This window comes from Westerdykella ornata (genome assembly GCF_010094085.1).
Source record: "Westerdykella ornata strain CBS 379.55 unplaced genomic scaffold EI97scaffold_15, whole genome shotgun sequence".
Taxonomy (NCBI): Eukaryota; Fungi; Ascomycota; class Dothideomycetes; order Pleosporales; family Sporormiaceae; genus Westerdykella; species Westerdykella ornata.
In genome coordinates this window covers 422136-439614 of record NW_022986865.1, presented here as the reverse complement: position 1 = coordinate 439614, position 17479 = coordinate 422136, and the positions used below count along the sequence as shown (strand labels likewise).

At 50.7% G+C, this 17479-nt stretch overlaps 6 protein-coding genes across 6 annotated transcripts; 4 read left to right on the top strand and 2 right to left on the bottom strand.

Moving 5' to 3' along the window:
- The first annotated feature begins 44 nt into the window (after positions 1–44).
- On the top strand, positions 45–1628 carry EI97DRAFT_82846 (putative sulfonate biosynthesis enzyme). Its single transcript, XM_033803125.1, has 3 exons — positions 45–159; positions 208–1377; positions 1482–1628. The coding sequence occupies exon 2, from the start codon at positions 298–300 to the stop codon at positions 1303–1305; it is 1008 nt and encodes a 335-aa protein (XP_033652830.1). The 5' UTR covers positions 45–159; positions 208–297; the 3' UTR covers positions 1306–1377; positions 1482–1628.
- On the top strand, positions 1486–4238 carry EI97DRAFT_434507 (uncharacterized protein). The gene has a single exon (XM_033798646.1). It carries the CDS (start codon positions 1909–1911, stop codon positions 4024–4026), a length of 2118 nt encoding a protein of 705 aa, XP_033652829.1. The 5' UTR covers positions 1486–1908; the 3' UTR covers positions 4027–4238.
- Positions 4239–4587: 349 nt separating this feature from the next.
- On the top strand, positions 4588–7195 carry EI97DRAFT_82702 (uncharacterized protein). The gene is made up of 9 exons (XM_033803121.1): positions 4588–5291; positions 5344–5402; positions 5456–5552; positions 5600–5623; positions 5677–5745; positions 5803–5935; positions 5988–6312; positions 6363–6702; positions 6772–7195. The coding sequence occupies exons 1-9, from the start codon at positions 4682–4684 to the stop codon at positions 6987–6989; spliced, it is 1875 nt and encodes a 624-aa protein (XP_033652828.1). The 5' UTR covers positions 4588–4681; the 3' UTR covers positions 6990–7195.
- A 206-nt stretch (positions 7196–7401) lies between these two features.
- Positions 7402–9079, top strand: EI97DRAFT_420952 (uncharacterized protein; the record flags this gene model as incomplete). The annotated part of the gene is made up of 9 exons (XM_033797044.1): positions 7402–7508; positions 7557–7599; positions 7650–7661; positions 7712–7951; positions 8055–8257; positions 8346–8404; positions 8464–8623; positions 8690–8862; positions 8920–9079. 9 exons carry the CDS (start codon positions 7402–7404, stop codon positions 8952–8954), a joined length of 1032 nt encoding a protein of 343 aa, XP_033652827.1. The 3' UTR covers positions 8955–9079.
- A 2595-nt stretch (positions 9080–11674) lies between these two features.
- Positions 11675–14318, bottom strand: EI97DRAFT_468219 (bilirubin oxidase). Its single transcript, XM_033801648.1, has 5 exons — positions 14215–14318; positions 13965–14154; positions 13673–13910; positions 13277–13622; positions 11675–13226 (listed from the first exon to the last, which is right to left on the bottom strand). Exons 3-5 carry the CDS (start codon positions 13906–13908, stop codon positions 11934–11936), a joined length of 1875 nt encoding a protein of 624 aa, XP_033652826.1. The 5' UTR covers positions 13909–13910; positions 13965–14154; positions 14215–14318; the 3' UTR covers positions 11675–11933.
- On the bottom strand, positions 14161–15076 carry EI97DRAFT_82644 (uncharacterized protein). The gene is made up of 3 exons (XM_033803120.1): positions 14822–15076; positions 14407–14742; positions 14161–14357 (listed from the first exon to the last, which is right to left on the bottom strand). Exons 1-2 carry the CDS (start codon positions 14973–14975, stop codon positions 14408–14410), a joined length of 489 nt encoding a protein of 162 aa, XP_033652825.1. The 5' UTR covers positions 14976–15076; the 3' UTR covers positions 14161–14357; position 14407.
- Between the last annotated feature and the right edge of the window lie 2403 nt (positions 15077–17479).

Sequence of the window (17479 nt, the reverse complement as noted above, 5' to 3'; positions counted from 1 at the left end):
AGCTGAAACCTCATTCCTCCAAACGACCGAAGTGGCGCTGCAGGTGGCATATTTTTCATCCTTTCTATAATCACAATCGCGGTTGCCAGAACATGTACAAGATGTGCGTTCGGCAAGTCTTTGAGTCTCCTGTCCGACGACAAGTACTGTGGGGAACGTGTACGTGTCGATCTCTGAGTTCATCATCGTGATGTAACCGCCTTTCAGCGAAATCATGGGAACAATTTGTCAAGGTGTCAGAGAGAGTATCTACCACAGTTACCTAACCTTGAATCTGGAAGCGTAGAAAAACGTCCCATGGGAAGGTATACACTTGTGACAGCCATGACCACCGCAGCACAAATTTTAAAACCCCTAAAGCCAGCGGCAGGATTGCGTCCTCTCCCACCATTTGCCCCTCGAACACTTGCAAGACGCTTCACAACATCCAGAGCAGCATCTTCCTCTCAACCAAAGATCCTCCTAGAAGATAAAGAGAACGGCTATGGCTTCATTCGCCACAATCCCCTGCCGAAGAAACCGCGAAAAACCAGCGTAACAGAAATCCGCGGTCCTTACTACTCAGCTATGGGACCGCACTATCTGAAAGACGTTCTGGGCACGATGGGGGCACATGTAGACGGACTGAAATTCGCTGGTGGCTCTTTCTCGCTCTTCCCGGAAGAACAGCTTCGCAAACTTATCGACCTGGCGCACTCGCACGATGTCTATGTCAGCACCGGAGGCTGGATGGAGCATGTACTCACGCAATCCGACGCCGTTGAGGCAGTGGACAAGTACCTCGCAAAGTGCAAAGATATGGGCTTCGACGTTGTTGAGATCAGTACTGGGTTCCTCTCTCTACCTCCCGACGACTGGCTCCGCCTTGCTGAGCGGGTCATGAAGCACGGTCTGAAGCCCAAGCCTGAGATCGGTATTCAGTTCGGCGCTGGCGGCGACACAGAGGCCTCTGACCTCGAGGCACTGGGCACTTCTGATCCCTCGCGCGTCATCAACCTCGCGAAGCGTTTCATGTCCATGGGCGTAGAGCGCATGATGATCGAATCAGAGGGCATCACGGAGAATGTCAAGAGCTGGAGGACGGATGTAATCCAGGCGATTCTGCGCGATATCCCGCTCGAAAAAGTAATGTTTGAGGCTGCGGATCCGAAGGTATTCAACTGGTATATACGGGAGTTCGGCATCGATGTCAATCTGTTTGTGGATCACAGTCAGATTGTGCAGTTGAGTTGCTTGAGGAGGGGAATTTGGGGGATGGCGGATACGTTTGGGAAAATCACGACGTATAGGCCTACCGAAGATTGATTGCAGATGTAAAAACTGCTTAGACGAAGATTCTACGTGGAAAACCGGTGAGCTCTAAATTGGATCTAATAGGTAATTCTGTGTTAGGTTGCTGCATCTGGTGCAGTACCCTGGGACTTCAATTGTTCGCCCCCATCGCAACCCTCTGCAGTCGAACCATTTGCTAAATTGCACAGGAGGGTTTCAATTGATTTTTCTCACAACATTTGTCTATCCTTTCCACGCAGTCCGCATTGAGTTCTTTCAACGTTGGAATCTTTTGATGTCAGGTGACAGGAGACCCCACAAGGATATATTTCAAATCATTCTGCAATCTTTGTAGGAAAGAAAGAGGGCATCCCAGGAGAAATTGGGGATTACCATTCATTATAATGATGCTGGAGTGTCACGATATTTCCACGTGCCACCAGATTTTCAAAAAATGTTCCAGGGCCCCGGTCTGGGCACGCTAGGTTGGTTGCAGACCTTTCCAAATTTGGTGCTTCGCACAGCTTCTGCTAACCTCCCCAACAGTTCTGTGACAGAGCACAAGATGATTTCACTACATCGGAAGCTAAACTGCGTTGCTGCTCTATCATACTTCATATAAACGAAGGCCGCGCTATGCGGGCCGCCCGCATACCCACTCAGTCGTATTCTGGACTCTTTCTTTGGCTTCTCTCCCTCTCGGGAACCTCCGGCTTTGGAACCATAAACGAACCGAATATTATCGGCCAACATTGTGAGCATGAGCGCATCACTCGTGCAGCATTTGCCTGTCCCCCAGGAATCAGTGTCTCAGATGGAAGATGCTTCGAAGAGCTGAGCTTGCATCAGTTGGCCGGCCGCTCGGGCCCTGAGGGTTATGTCGGCACAGGATCGAATGGAGCCGTGGGGGCTCCCGATATGCTCGATCCCGTACCAGAAGGGCCGGAAGCTCACTGCGATAATGCGGACTTTCTGGATGACCCTTCTTACCCTCAAACGAGGATGGAAGCCACGGCCCAACTGCAAGACTGTGTGAATCATCTGCGAGAGAGATTCTTAGAAGGCGTTGAGGCAGCGAACAAGATTACAGACGAAGAATCAAGAATTATCATATCTGAAGTCGATATATCCACACTAGATTGCAGATTCTCATTCCCAGAGCTTCAGTCCCATCATTTCTCAAGATCAAAGTGCTCTGCCATCGAAGGTTTTGGACGGGCGTTACATGGCATTCAAGATTTCTACGCCCATAGCAACTGGGCAGACCGCTCCGAGCCGCCCTTCAGCGCAGCCAATCCTCCAGGCTTGGAGCGGACCGACTACCCCATCTTTCTGGACTTGCGTGCGGAAAATGATATAACAGAGCAAGTTCCACACAATTTGTCGACCGGATGCTTTGGCGGAATCTTCACCGATGGACCTGTGGGAAGAGCAGGGCACCCTCTAGAGCCTGGATCCATAGATTGTACTGGACGAATCACTCACGGAACCCTCAACAAGGATAACGGGATTATTGATGCGGTAACGGGGATGACCAGCAAACCGGGACCTAACACTCCGCGAAGCGACATTCCTGGAAACTTCGAACGAGCAGTCCAAGGTGCCATCAAAGATTCGAGACGCCTGTGGCGCCACTTCAGAGAAGAAATCAGAAGGACTTACGGCACTGAGAGAGGAAATATCATGGTTTGTGCTCTAGTCCGTGATAATCCCAACAGAGACTGCTACGGGCGGAGAATCGCTTTCCTACGCGATGCACCCAAGGATATCAATAGGGTGGCTGAGATACAGATCCCTATTCACAGATGGCTGCTGGAAGAGTTGGAGGGTAAGGCTCATGATGAAGGTCCTGACGAGGGAGGCACGCCACAAAACGCTACGAAGAGCAGAGGTTCCAGTGGTGAGCTACACGGAGTTGTAAAGTACGACGAGGACAATGTCCTACCAGGCACCAGTCAAGGCCTCGACATTAGCTCGGCGATAGACGATCTTCTAATCCATGCCGGCACGATTCCAGCCAACAAGTCTGCCATCATTGCTCTGACCACTAATCGTGACTTGCACCTTGGCGACAGCATCGCAGAGGTCTGGCGGGCTGGAGATAAAGGAGTTCGCGTACACTTAGGTCTCTTGCCACCTGCACAAACTGCTCAGCAGAGATCGGAGGACAAGACTATTACAGCATTGTCCGAGGCCAGGGCGGAGGATCTCATGACTGCGGTGCTGCGGACAGGTGGAACATACAGCGTGTTACACAGCCGGAGATCTATCCCCAGACTGCTAGATCATGTCATCTCGCGTGGATTGACGCAGTATGACAACGCACGAGACACGGAAACATTGCTACTACCTGGACTGTCCATCGGAGACTACGTGACACCGGCAGCGGAACCTCGACGGTTTTCCTTCGACGCGCATGCGTACGACAACGTCATGGTCGCTGTTGCCCCCATCACACCGAATCTAGCATTACATGTCAGCGTCCGCCATGTGCGCTGGAACGAAATGATTCGCGAGCTTAGAATAGGCGCCGGCGGGAATGAAACCTTCCGGGCAGAGTTCAGTGTAGCGGATATTCCTCGCACTGACGCTTGGTTTGAATTGGAGGTTGCTCATGTCGAGGGGACTGGACTGGCGGGCAGCGGATTATTTGAGGTCAGTATGGAAACGGAGGTAGTCTCTGCAACCGGAGATGGACAGAAAGCTACGAAGCCTAATGCTCAGGGGAGAACCGGCGAACACGACGAACTGTAGAAGCTTATTGCGTTAATAAGCCAATGTCATGATTCCTCGAATATTTCTGTTTATTGGGTATAGATGGCACAGGCATAACTCACTGCCCATATAACAGCACACATTCCTCAAGAAAGCAACATGGAAGCGGTATTTTGAGGGTTTGCCGGACAGAAGTTTGAGCCGAGTATTAGACGCGGCCCGTTGTGGAAACCGGCGAGACCCACCAGGATGATAGATGAGGTCAACATCTTGCACATCATTCCAACCCTTGCACAGCATGGCTAAATCAACCATACAGATTGGGCCGCTTGCTTCTCCACCCGCAGCATATGCCCTCCAATCCGAGTGGATGCTTTTCGAACGTGTCTTCTATCTCGCATCTTTCTCAACAACCTCACCTGCTATCGAGCATGCGCTTCTATACATGGGATATCTCCCGTCGATCTCCATCATACCTCTTCGGCCGCACTCGCGATTTGGTTAGGTAGTGACATTCACAGGTCGCCCAAATCGAGGGAAACGAGGTCGAACCCATCCGTCGCCCCCGCATCTTGTGCTAGGATAGATATTATCCCAGAGACATGTATAAATGGACACGGACGGCCGCATCTACAGCTGCTTGATGCTGTCTCCAACCGCACCTGAATTCCTCCGCGGCGTTTAATCGTACAAGATGAGATCTCTCATCACTTGGAGCACATCCCTCACTCTCGCTTCTGTCGTTACTGCTTCCTTCGAGACCAATCTCAATTACAACAGTCCCTCCCGACGCCACCCTTCCTTAGGTGTCGATGTCCCGAAACTGAAACTTTCAAAACGCGGACTTGAGCCTCGCGCCTGGGACCCAGCGGAGCTCAAATTCACTCACAATGTCGCATCCGGCGACCCCTATCCTGACAGCGTGATTCTATGGACGCGCATTTCACCTTCCCTGGAGAATGACAAATCGAATGTGACGGTCAAGGGAAACGTGCCGTTGTACAATCATGACACGGAAAGGTACATCAAGGCGTCGCCGAATCCCGTCTGTGTGGAATACGAAGTGTCCAAGAACGAAAAGTTCTCATCTGTAGTAACGAAGGGTACGGCGTACACGACGAGCGACATTGACTACACGGTCAAGGTGGAGGCGACGGGTTTGGCCCCGTTCACAACGTACTACTACCGGTTCACCGTTTGCGGGTCGACTAACCGGAGCCCCGTGGGAAGGATGAAGACGAGTCCTGGACCAGATGATAACGTCAGTAAAATCGGTTTTGCGGTATTCTCGTGCAGCAACTATCGTATGTATACCTTCAACGAGAGCTAAACATTATGTCCTAACTCCATTTCTAGCAAACGGCTACTTCAACGCATATGGCAATGCTGCCCGCAAAGATAAGATCGACTATGTGGTATGATTGGTATTTCTGTGTAAGCACGAAGTTGGTGCTAATGGTCTTTGCAGCTTCACCTTGGCGACTACATCTATGAGACTGGCAAGGGTACGCTAGGGAAGGATCCTCGTGCCACCAACCCGAAGGGCACGATTTACACGCTCTATGGTAAGATTAGGAAATTGAATTCCAGAAACTGTGCTAATACCGAGTAGACTACCGAACCCGCATTGCTCAGTGTATGAAGATTGCTCTGGTGCACTTACTAGCCATCATTACTAATGTTGCACAGACAGGACGGACCCCGACCTTCAACTTTCCCATCAGCGCAATGCTTGGATACCAGTTTGGGACGACCATGGTGCGTGATGAATGTCCCCAGGAAGAGGAGTTGGACGGCTCAACTAATTGGAAATAGAGGTCTCGAACAATGGCTACCGCGATGGCGCATCCGCCCTCAACAACACCGAAGATTCCTTTGTCAAGGTTGGAGGTATCTCTGTTGATCAAAGAAAGATGAATGCAGTAAGAGCCTACTTCGAATGGATGCCGTACGGTCCCTTTTCTCTCCACTGTCAATAGCCGGCGCTAACACCCCCGTAGTATCCGCCAAGTCGACATGGACGACAACCTGCGCATCTGGCGCTCGTTCCAGATGGGCAAACTTCTCGACCTCATCATGCTGGATACCCGCAACTATGACAGGAGTATCACTGATCTCGACTGGAATAAAGGTTACATCCAAAAGATCAAAGATGATGCTGGACGAACCCTTATGGGTGGCCGTCAGGAAAACTGGTTCTACAATCAGCTCTCCAAGTCCCATGAGCGTGGCGCTACGTGGCGACTTGTGGGGAACCAGATCGTCTTCTCGAGGATCAATAACACGGCAAATGCGAACTCGCCCTTGAATGGTGATGCTTGGGACGTACGTTTCCTTCCATGTCGGCAGTCGATTTCTATAACTAACTTATGTAGGGCTACACTGCCAATCGCAACCGGACCCTGGAGCACCTCTACAACAACCGCATCCCCAACACCGCCTTTCTCGCCGGTGACTCGCACGCCAACTGGGTTTCTGATCTTGTATGGCTGGACGAGAAGGAGTACAACCCCGCTACCGGTGATGGTGGCATTGGGGTCGAATTTGCCGGCACCGCCGTTTCGTCAAGTGGTTTCGGCGGCACCATTGCCAGCGCGAACAAGAGGAGCCAGGACTTGGTGAAGGCCAACAAAGAGTTGCAGTGGAGTGAAGGGTATTATAGGGGCTATTATGAGTTGCATGTTAAGAAAGGGGAGATGAGGGCGGAGTACTACGGTGAGTTGATACTCCTAGCCACGACCGGGTCTCTTTCTGTACAGTGCTGATGGTGTTTGTTTGATCTAGGTTGCCCAACCGTCGCGACTCGCAACCCATTCGAAATCAGCCTAGCAAACTTTACTGTCAAGGCTGGAGAGAACCATCTTACACGAAATGTAGCAAATGGCACTGTGGAAAGTGGAGCCCTCCAGACAGGGAACGTGAAGCAGACGAACGTCACATTGGACACCGAAACGAACACATGGAATATAACGAAGTTTGACCAGATGTTTATCAAGTATTAGTCGCAGTAGGGGCAAGGAGGAGGCCGAAACACCAGGTACAAGGCTGCTGCGTAGTCCGCATCGGAGATACAGAAGAGGAGTATATACAAAGCGCCGGATTAACACATACCGGGTTTGAAGGATAATCGCAATCATGGATCCAGAATCCAGAGAGTGATCACGTGCCTGTGCGTACTACGGCAATCCTTGAGTTGTTAATATGGCTTCATTACCAACAAGCGATCGTCGGTGATTGATTGGTTCAAGAACACCAGGTTCCATCCCGCGATGGCTGCCGAGTGCCTTGCATCGTGAATCAAGGTTGTGGGGCAGGAAGTATATCTGAGGTTTTATCTCAGCCGTATCTTCTGCATTTCCCAGACGATAACCTAAGAAGACAATCTTTACAACCTGCGGATTCCAGGCCATCGCGATGTTGCTAACCCCGATTATTGCGACAGCGCTGTGGGCGAAGAGGCTCGATGCCGCTGCTGTATTGCGATTTGGATGCTCGCAGATCGCGATTGAGCGTGTTGACCCGTAAGGCCATGCCCAGTGAATTATGCTCCATCACTGACAAGCCCCCAGTCTCGTCAATCCCGGAGTAGTTCCTTCTCCCCATGTTCATCAAGTACGTTATCAGAAATCCAAGAATCCTTCAAACTTGCTAACAAGTCTCAGATTGTTGGCGGCGTACGCACACAGTTCCCCTCCGTCTCATCACCACCCCTAACACCAAGCAGAACGCCTTCGCCGCCACCATTCCCAGCACCGACGTTTCGCAGCTCGCAAACTGCACTAGCTGCACCTTCAGCGAGGACCTTTCGAACTATTGGACCGCAAACATGTACTTTCGCGCGCGCAACGGGTCCTACAAGCGCGTGCCCCAGATCCCGAATCGGTACCTTGATGGTGCCAAAGGTGGCATTACTGTATATTATACCAGTCCATATGACGGAGGAAAAGTCACTGCTTTCAAGCCGGTAGGTTGCATCAATGTATTTCGTTTAGATTCCCCCTCCGCCAGTCGAATCCGACAGTGCGAAAGACGTGGAATCCAGTGGCTTAAATATTCTTTCTGGACAGGGTTTCCGTATGCTAGCCGGAGACGCGGCTCAGCGCACCAAAGGCGGTATCACCAAATGGAATGCTATCTGCTTCCGATGTTATAATGCGAAGAATTTCGGGGGCGATACGGGCGCGCCTTGCTCGGATAGCAAGGTCGATAGTGTGGAGTTGCCGAATAAGCCGTGTCCCGGTGGTATTCGTACGACGATTCGGTTTCCGACGTAAGTTCCGTTCTCAATCGTCAGGAGCTTGGAATGCTCAAGAACGGGAATAAAATTATTTGAGTGCAGATTACTGACGCTTCTGTAGCTGCTGGGACGGAAAGAGCCTCGATAGCCCCGATCATCAGAGCCACGTCTCTTATCCTGGTATGTTGGCGATCTCGACAATCAAATGTAGTTGGAAATGCTTACGCAGTGACATCAAGCGTCGGGGACTTTCGAGAGCAGCGGACCCTGTCCTTCCACACATCCAGTCCGCCTCCCTCAGCTAATGTATGAGGTTATCTGGGATACGACGGCATTTAATGATAAATCGCTATGGCCTGCTGATGGGAAGCAGCCGTTCGTATTCAGCCAGGGCGACGAGTAAGTATTCCAGTCTTTCCTCCATACATCCGGTTTCGGAGCATGGTGTTAATCTTCTCCTTCTAGTACGGGCTACGGACAACACGGCGACTATATCTTCGGCTGGAAGGGCGACGCTCTCCAAAAGGCGATGGAAGGCAGCTGCTTTGGCGCGACATGCAATACACTCAAGAGTCAGAGCTATACGGAGGCGAATAAGTGCACCGTGAAACGAGAGACTGATGAGGATGTCGATGGCTGTAAGTTTGATACTTGGTTCAGCTTTGTCCTTGAGGTTTATGTCTGACGTTTCCTAGGGCTGCAGAAAATTCCAGGAGGCATGAGCGGGTAGAACCGCGGAACCCTTGACAGGACAGCTTGGCTGAGAATATACCGCATTTGACTGGGTCGGGAGGATTGACCAAGCATCCCCCCGTCATGGGTTGGAGTGGCGGTTGTCGGTCAATATTTGCAGTTTTTAGAAATACATATGTGACGGGGCTGCTTCGGGATGAGCAGTCTTCCTACGATTGCTATAACTGCTGCCTTAGATGCAAGTCATGCGGTCCAAGAAACTTGAACCCGCAAGGCTTCCGATGCCTTAGGACCGCAGCTATTTTCGGGATGCAACCTGCCATGCATACACCACTCTGCTCTCTCTCCTGAGAACCTCCCATTCAATAAGAGGCGATGCCAGTGGTTCTAACCATGGACCGTCTCGTCTTCGTTCGTCTCCTCTTCGTTGGTCTCATTCTTTAATCTTATTCCCCACAGACTTTCATGAAGACGGTAATCTACTACTAGATGACTTCTTAGTCGCTCTGCCAGCTTACTGTCCGTCTCTTTTATCCTGCATATCACGGCCGTGTAGGGGTCAACCTACGAGAGTTACTTGTCCCTTGACTCGGGTAACTGCACTCTTTCAATAAGGATCATAACTTCCAATGAAATAGCTATACATACTGGCCCTTGTTCGAATGCAAGATTGCTTAATGAGTGTAGTCTTATGTGCTACCCTCTCTGCATGTACACTGGGGAGCTTTTTAGGTCCAGCTCAGAGCATTTGTCATACAGCCTCTGCATCTCTTATCGCAACCAAACCTTCCCTTAGGTATGACGAGTGGAATGCAGTCTTTCTCGCCCAAAGTACATCTTTGGGGATCACAGTTGCAGAGATACGTTTCGCTTGCGCTTATGTTGATCAGCCTGAGAGCCTGCAAAATCTTATAGTTCGCTTACTCCTCTTTACACGTCCAGTCTATTCTGTGCTCTTGCATGCCTCCCGCTTGTTTACGCCGTCCTGCCGTGGATCCCTTTCTTCCGCCTGTGGTAGCAGTTTCAGCCGGAGTGTGGTCCACAATGAAAACGGTCTGAGGGGTTGCAGTAGCGGGAACGGTGTTTGTTGACGCAGTAATGGGGTTATCGTTCATTGGGACATGGACGGGTATCTGTAGGCCACTGATAGAGCACACATGGTAGACGTGAAGGATAAAGTATGAGAGAAGCCACCGGTGTGGAATCATTGTGCTGATACAGGTCACTGAGCGCTTCTGGAGACATAAGTTCAGAATGTGGCATTTCTTAGAGTTATAATTCTGTGCGCTGCATTTTCAGACACCCTACTCTCAGAAGGATGTATCTTAATCTCGGTAGTGATGGAGTTGGGGCCTCTCGGATATAATGGTGATTGGTCGCTGCATTCGTACGGCTGACATCCCATCCCCGATACACGTTTAGGACGTTGGCTTATGACGTCTTGCATGAGTAGCTGCTTCGCTCAGGGTATCTCCTCTTTCAACACCGATCCATTGAATATTTTTACTCGTGTCATCGTATGCTAACAGAAGTTCAAAAGCTTAGGACGGCGGTACAGGCTATCTGTCTAAGGATCGGCCGGCTCGGAAGTGGCCTGTCGGTTTCGGTAGGCAGTAGCACATCACCGATTTAGCGGAGGGGCCGGCTTATGCGAGGATTCAGGCTCACCTAAACGTCAAACGTCAGTTTCAAGTCAGTACTGTGAGTCAGTGCGGAGGAGGAACGCCAACTCGCCTGCGAGGCCCCAGCGTCAATAGGATTCTATCCGAAGCGCTGGCGCACGAGATCCCCCTATTTATGGAGTATCTTCCGCCTCCAAGTGAACTTATAATGCTCCCTCAAGAATGCCGTGTGCGCGCGATGAATGATAGAAAAACCTCCGTTTAATCAACATGCACAGATTTCTCGGCATGAAGGAGGGGCAATTACAAGTACTTCGGGAGGCTGGAAACAAGTCATACAACGCAACACGACCACGCTACACCGGAGCATTATTTGAAGTTGGGGTGCGTGAGCCGAATCTACTCCACGAGCGAATAAGCACCCGGATCAGCCGTTTATATAGTAAGATTACTCTAGTACATAGTAAAGGTAAAGCGGGAATGTGCACGAAAAGCCCCGCGGTCTCTTACCAGGTGCGCGGAACAGTTGAGGTTGGCTCTGCCTCTCTCGACAAGGATAACCAAACTAAGCTCGTTTCGGAGCCGTAATAGAGCACTTTCACCGAATCAAAACATTCGTTCTTTGGCTTCAACTCTCAATGATCATGTACTGTAACTCCGCGTCCTGGTATGAGCTCCTCATCCAGAACTTTGAGCATCGCACACAGGCACTCGTGGAACAAAGAAATCTCGGAAGAACCGCACACAATTCTATGGAGGAGAGCCGAAGGAGAAATATATTTGGCCTTAAATTCGGATACAACAATGCTTAGCACCAATGTACGGTGTATATTCAGCGACAGAACTCATAATGAGAGAATTAGAACCACCCTCATAACTGTCTGAGCATAACATGCGGAAAATGAAGACGTTAACTCAAACAACAAGGCACTGCGGATTTACTCACCTCAAAGCCGCCACGGGTTATGCAATTTAAAGCGGAGCTGCTTATGCAATTTAAAGCGGAGCAGATTGACGACTTGAGTATGGGCTCTTCATTACACGAACCAAAGGAAAGTTTGGGGAAATTGTCTACTGCGAACGAATGAAGAAGCGCAAGGACTGCAGAAAATTGCATTCTAGACTTGTCGTTTTAGCCCTACTTTGTTTCACAGGTGCTTGCCGGAGAGAAAACAATCCGTTGCTGAGTATGTACAAGAAACAGTGAAATGACCATTCTGCGAGTGACAAAACGCTTCCAATAGTTGGCGATGGTGGGACGAAGAAAGCGCGTAACATGAGTAATGGGAGCGATCGGATTGTGGCGGGAAAGTGTATGTATAGAGGAGACGAAGATGCGTCAGACTATAGAGTGATGGATCTTACAGTGAGCGATCGATCGAAGCGGGGACAATTCAGACGACGAATCGTCGGTAGCGGGGAATGGGTCCAGTGGCAGGCTTCTCGCAATCATCAGCGCTTCGTTTCTTGTTCTGCGCCCAATAATCATCGAGGGCGCTTTCAACCTGACTCAACTCGCTATACGGTTGCTGCTGAGCCAACTCCTTGACGCGGTCCGTGATGGATTGGTCACTGAACGGACCTGTCCGACTGGTGTAGTCAGATTGAGCATATGGGCGAGCCCTCCAGCGCTGGTCCATGGGATCCGCGAAGTCCGTCACCTCCGTGTAGCCAAAATTCGCGAGGGCAGAGACGTTAAACGCCGCCATCATGTCTTGGTCTTCGTGAATGAGATTGTGGCAATGGAACATGTAAACGCCGTTCCAAGGTGCGTAGTGTGCTTCAACGAGCACGGTCTCATGGCGAGCTAGCCAGACAACGTCCTTGAGCCCTGCAGACTCATACGGCAAAACTTGGCGCCCATTGTCGGCGTTGGTGCGGGACAGCACGCGGAAATCGACCAGATGAACGTGGATGGGATGGGTCCAGCCACCGGAGCCATTTTCAAGCTCCCAAATCTCAACCTTGCCGCGTGGCACGTTGGCCAAGATACGGTTCTGCACGTCTGCGAAACCGACGTTGTTGATGCGCCACTCTGAATCGGTTCGGTGGAAGCGGAAATGATGGTCAATACCGGTGGATGCTGGTGGGAAGGGAACGGTCCGAAGATTGGGGGGTACGATAGACGGATCGCTGACGGGAGTCTTGCTCACGACGAATTTCATGACTTTGTTTGTAGCGGCAAAGTCTTCATCTGTGCCGATTCCATTGACTTCAGCGAGGTTCCTGAGCTCCAAAGTCTGGCCGGCGAATTGGGAGAAATCAAAGACGACTTCATAGCGCTCACCCATGGAGATGTAAAGGTCAGAAGCGGTGACGGAGTTCTGCAGAAGTCCAGCGTCAGATGCAATGACTTTGAAGGGTAGCTTAGTGTTAACAGCGCTAGACTTGGCAAAGTACAGAGCAAACGACCGCGAGACGGCGGCGTTGAGGAACCGGAAGCGATACTTGCGCGGTTGCACGTTAAAGTATGGCCATGGTTGCCCGTTGACGTGAATCACGTCTCCCCATAGGCTATCATCTTCACCTTCGGTGGATCTCAGGGTGCCGTCAGCATTGTAGAACTTTGACGTAAGTGCCAATGGGATATCAAACTGCCCGTAGCCCGAAGGAAGACCAAGTGCATCCTCACCGGGGTCGGTGATTATGTAGCAACCAGCTTGACCGAAGTAGGCGTTTTCAGCAGTCTGCCATAGTCAGCTACCGCTATCATCCGGATGTACCCCAGATCACTTACAACATGCATGGCATGGTCGTGATACCAGAGGAAGCGTGCGTTTTGATTATTGGGCCAGTAGTAGTCCTTGTACTGTCCCGGGTTCGTTATGTCCTCGGCCCAGCCATCAAAAGGAGCACGAGAAGGGGACCCGTGCAAATGAACGGACGTCTCGATCTGTGCATTGTTCAAGATTCTGACAACCGTCTCCGTGCCTCGAGGTACAATGAATGTTGGCCCCGGGGAGATGCCGTCGTAGCCTACCAAGCGGGCAGGCTTAAGGCCGGGGTACACTTGCTGTGTGAATGATTTGATCTCCAATTCATAGTACCAGATCTCCTTTCCGGTGACGGGATTAACAATTTTCCTTGTGTTCGTTAGCCTCTTCGAGCAGGGACGGATTTGAGCGGATAGTACTTCGTGGGTTGTTTGACCGGAGGAACGGGAAGCGGATTCGAATAGATCTGGTTATACACGGGACTCTCCCAATCCGAGCCTCCTTCCAAGTCGGATCTGGGCGGCGCTGGATTATCTTCCACAATTTGTTCGAGCGTAGCCTTCTCTTTCGCAGGGATTTCAGAAACGAACCGGTTTTGTCCAAGACACCGGCACAATAACGAAAGGCCAAGGGCCACTCGACTAATGCAAACCATGGCTTTGAGGACTTGTCAGCCTTATTGAAAAGGAAGTAGGCTTTAGTAGAAAGCACCTTATGCCTCAGGAGGGAATCCGTAGTGATGATAATCGGTGTGCAACCTCCTGTCATATATGTCCTCAAGATGCACCCTTGTCGAATAACCCACTGCCGTAGGGGAACGGTCTTTTCAACCCGTGCTGTGATAGTGGCTGCCATCACATTGCAGCAAACTATTGTTTCGACGCGGTATGAGTTGACAACCCTGTGAAATACAACCTTTTTAGATTGAAATATGCAGTCTTGCAAAGGAAAATAGGCCCACCTCGACAGGACCCGCGCCCCTTCCGGAAAAGGGCAGCCAACCGAATCCATTAAAATGGTGCCCATACTGCAGGATAGTGCTAAACCGCAGAAAGGACTAGACGGACTTCACTGACGCGAGATACGGCCGCCCTCACGAGGAGTCTAATACAGTTAGCCACATTTCTATTTTTTCAATATCGGGTTTTCGGGCCTTAGAATGGCGTTTCTTCAGTCGTCCAATAGAGATGAACGAACGTGTCAGAAACGTTTCCCTGAGCCGTGAGTGGAAGGGTTAGGAGTTCATTGACATCAATGCATGACCAAGCCACTGGCAGCCTCGTTCGTCTTGTAAAGCCGCGGCCAGCGCTTGCTTCTTGTGCGAACGAGCATGATTGGAAACCCCAGACATATGCTGAATGCATTGCTGTTTTCTTTCGGTGTGGGGTCTCCAACCCACCGAGGAGCCGTTTCTTCGTCTGAATGCCTAATAAAGCAGACGCAATTTGCGCCAACACTGCCTCCTTTGTCGTACTACAAAAGCAATTACCTCGATGTAGGCGTTAGTGATACTTGCAGCTTCTTCAAAACCAAGACAAGCCACTACCACTTGGCATGCGGCCTCACACTTACAAGCAGTAGTGTCAAAGACGCACGAGCAGGGACCCAAGTCAGTGAAGGACTTTCACTACTGAGCCAAGGAAATAGCCTCAATACGCCTAAGTCTTTTTTGCAGTCACCCCAGAAGGGCGTTGAATACTGATTACCGACTCTCTTCACCATGCGGTTGCCCTCTGCCGTCAACTGCTTGCCTACGCGGAAGTAATTTGAGGCGAACCTGAACAGTTGATCGCCACCAAATCATTGATCGATCGGTCCTACATCCGTGGTCCCGACACGGCTTCAGGTGTCCTGGGCTTGCCTTCTGGGGTAAGCATCCCACAGAGAATTTGGACTTGAATCATGTCCAATGACGGGCCATACTTCAACAGTGGCTGGCGTGCTTGGTGTATGTAAGAGAGTGAAATGGAATTTGATGTGTACTGGCAGGACCTCTACATCGGAGCTGGCCCCCGACCGAGATTCCATACCTTGGCGACCCAGTAGTACTGTCTAGGAGGACTTTGCGGTCTAAAAGATACGCCACCAGGTTCGTGGGTTCGGGGAGCGCTGTCGTGGCTTGGAGTTGCATGCGAAGAACCAAATCCGGTTATAGTTTCCGGTGTTGCTGCTTGCCGACATCTGCCACACTGGACTGTGACAATAAGTCGATATTCAACGGCTTTCTGCTCGACTATTTTGAGTCCCGGTCGTGGCCGATTAATGTGGAAGCACACAGTAGGCAGGAAATTATATGCGTCATCTTCTATAGGGTCTTGATGTCGATCGATATCAATGACAATCGACGCTAGGGTACTCCCGTGGATCGGCACATTATTCTCCCAGGGTCCTTCGCAACCTCGGGATACAGTTTAATCAGTTGTTGTTCATTGCGGCGGGTCCCTGCGATAACCCCAGGAAGAAACCTTGCCAGTAAAGTCCGTCACGTCGTTTGGAACCCCTCAAATCTCCACTTGCTCCCTGCCCTCTCGAGTCATTGTTCTGGACGTGCTTCATACCACAATAATTCACGGGTAGTGCACTGTATAAGTCTAGCACCAGCAACCCTGGGAACGGAATCCGTCGAACTCGGCACCTTGGCATCCGTAAACCAGGCCACACCGCTCGCATTGAGACCTCAGCTGAACACCCACACACGGTGCAGACTACGTCCGCGGGAAGGATACGAAGTGATTCTGCACTTCAAGACACAGTACCCTGGGTACTGTTGAGAGGAGAGCTGCAGTTGTAGCCCTAAAACGCGGAGCCGGTCCCGCACTTGCATGAGTTGGTACGCTACTTACAAGTATTGGAGCCGAATACGAAGAGAACCTTGGCTGCATCTAACTTGGAACAGTCCTAAAATTGTTTTGTGAGCCACGTGCTTACTATTAGCATACCACCTTTTCAAAAATCCCGTTCGACAAAGGTCCAGAACAACGATGGCAACCGTAACGCTTCGAGGCGATGGCAATCAGAGAATTGATAGCGGCCTAACGAACGCTAGGTGTAGCAAATACCGATCGATAGAAATGATTCCCTTCCCGATGGGGAATGGTGTGCGATCGCTGATGAGAAGGGGAAGGCGCTCATTGAGTTCTATGAGCAAGGTCTCGACTGGCGCGGTTGCCGTCGATATGGAAGCGCTGGTTGCGAAGGCTGATAAGCGGCGACGACTGTAAGCAGGAATGTTCATTCTTGGGGCTCGTAAGGTGTGTAGTCGACCGTGGCGCCCCACATCTGAGACTGTGTTGCCATCTGCCCCGTCTCAAGATGAAGGACGGTAATATTAGCTGAAATAGCAAACCCAAGGGCTTCTCATGAGTGAAAGTTCCATTCCCTGACGGGGACGGGTTGCTGAGTCTCAAATTTTCATAAGCATGTCATAACCATTCATTTGAGAGCGCGCGAGGGACATGAGTTCAAAGCCTCTGTACCGACATATGTTGTTGCCATGTCTCAGCGGGAACCAGACATGGTGATCCATAAACCGTCCAGTGTACTACAACCAGGATTGCTGATCAAACACTGGAAGCCAAATCGTACAGTCAGCAGGTTATCGAGCCGCTAAATGAGTCCCAATTCTGTTGAGTATCAGGACTCAGTGCACTAGAAGAGAACTTCGACAACCTCATTAGTTCAAATACCGAGGTGGTTGTGAAGGCGCGGGGTATCATGTTACCTTCCGGACAGACGACCATGGTGAAGGTTCCAAATCTGGTGATCAAATAATACGGTGTCCTGCTCGTCCCGTTTGTGAAAGGCCTACCTACGTTGCGGACGCTGTCAACTGTGCAGTTGGATAACGTATTCACGGATTCGCGGCAGACATTGATTGGGGTGTGACAAGCCGCTAGGTCATTAAAAGCTTAGCGTCTTGGGAGCCATATTTAGACCAGACCATAATCCCACATCATCCCCGGGCCATCTGTTTCCGACCACTTAGGGGTAACATCTCGTGAATGTTCATCCACAGTTACTGGTATGATGGGTATTCTTGGTTCCCCGCCACACGTAACGCTCTCTATGTTCAACGTGCTGATGTACTGCCACTTCAGAAATACCTGAAACATTCAACAATGGCATTTCTAAGCAACACTTCGGCTGACGTCGAGTTGCCACGAAGTATCTAAGACAACCAGCAATTCTAGACTCCAAACCTGATGGGCGTGTACCGTCAAGCCCCT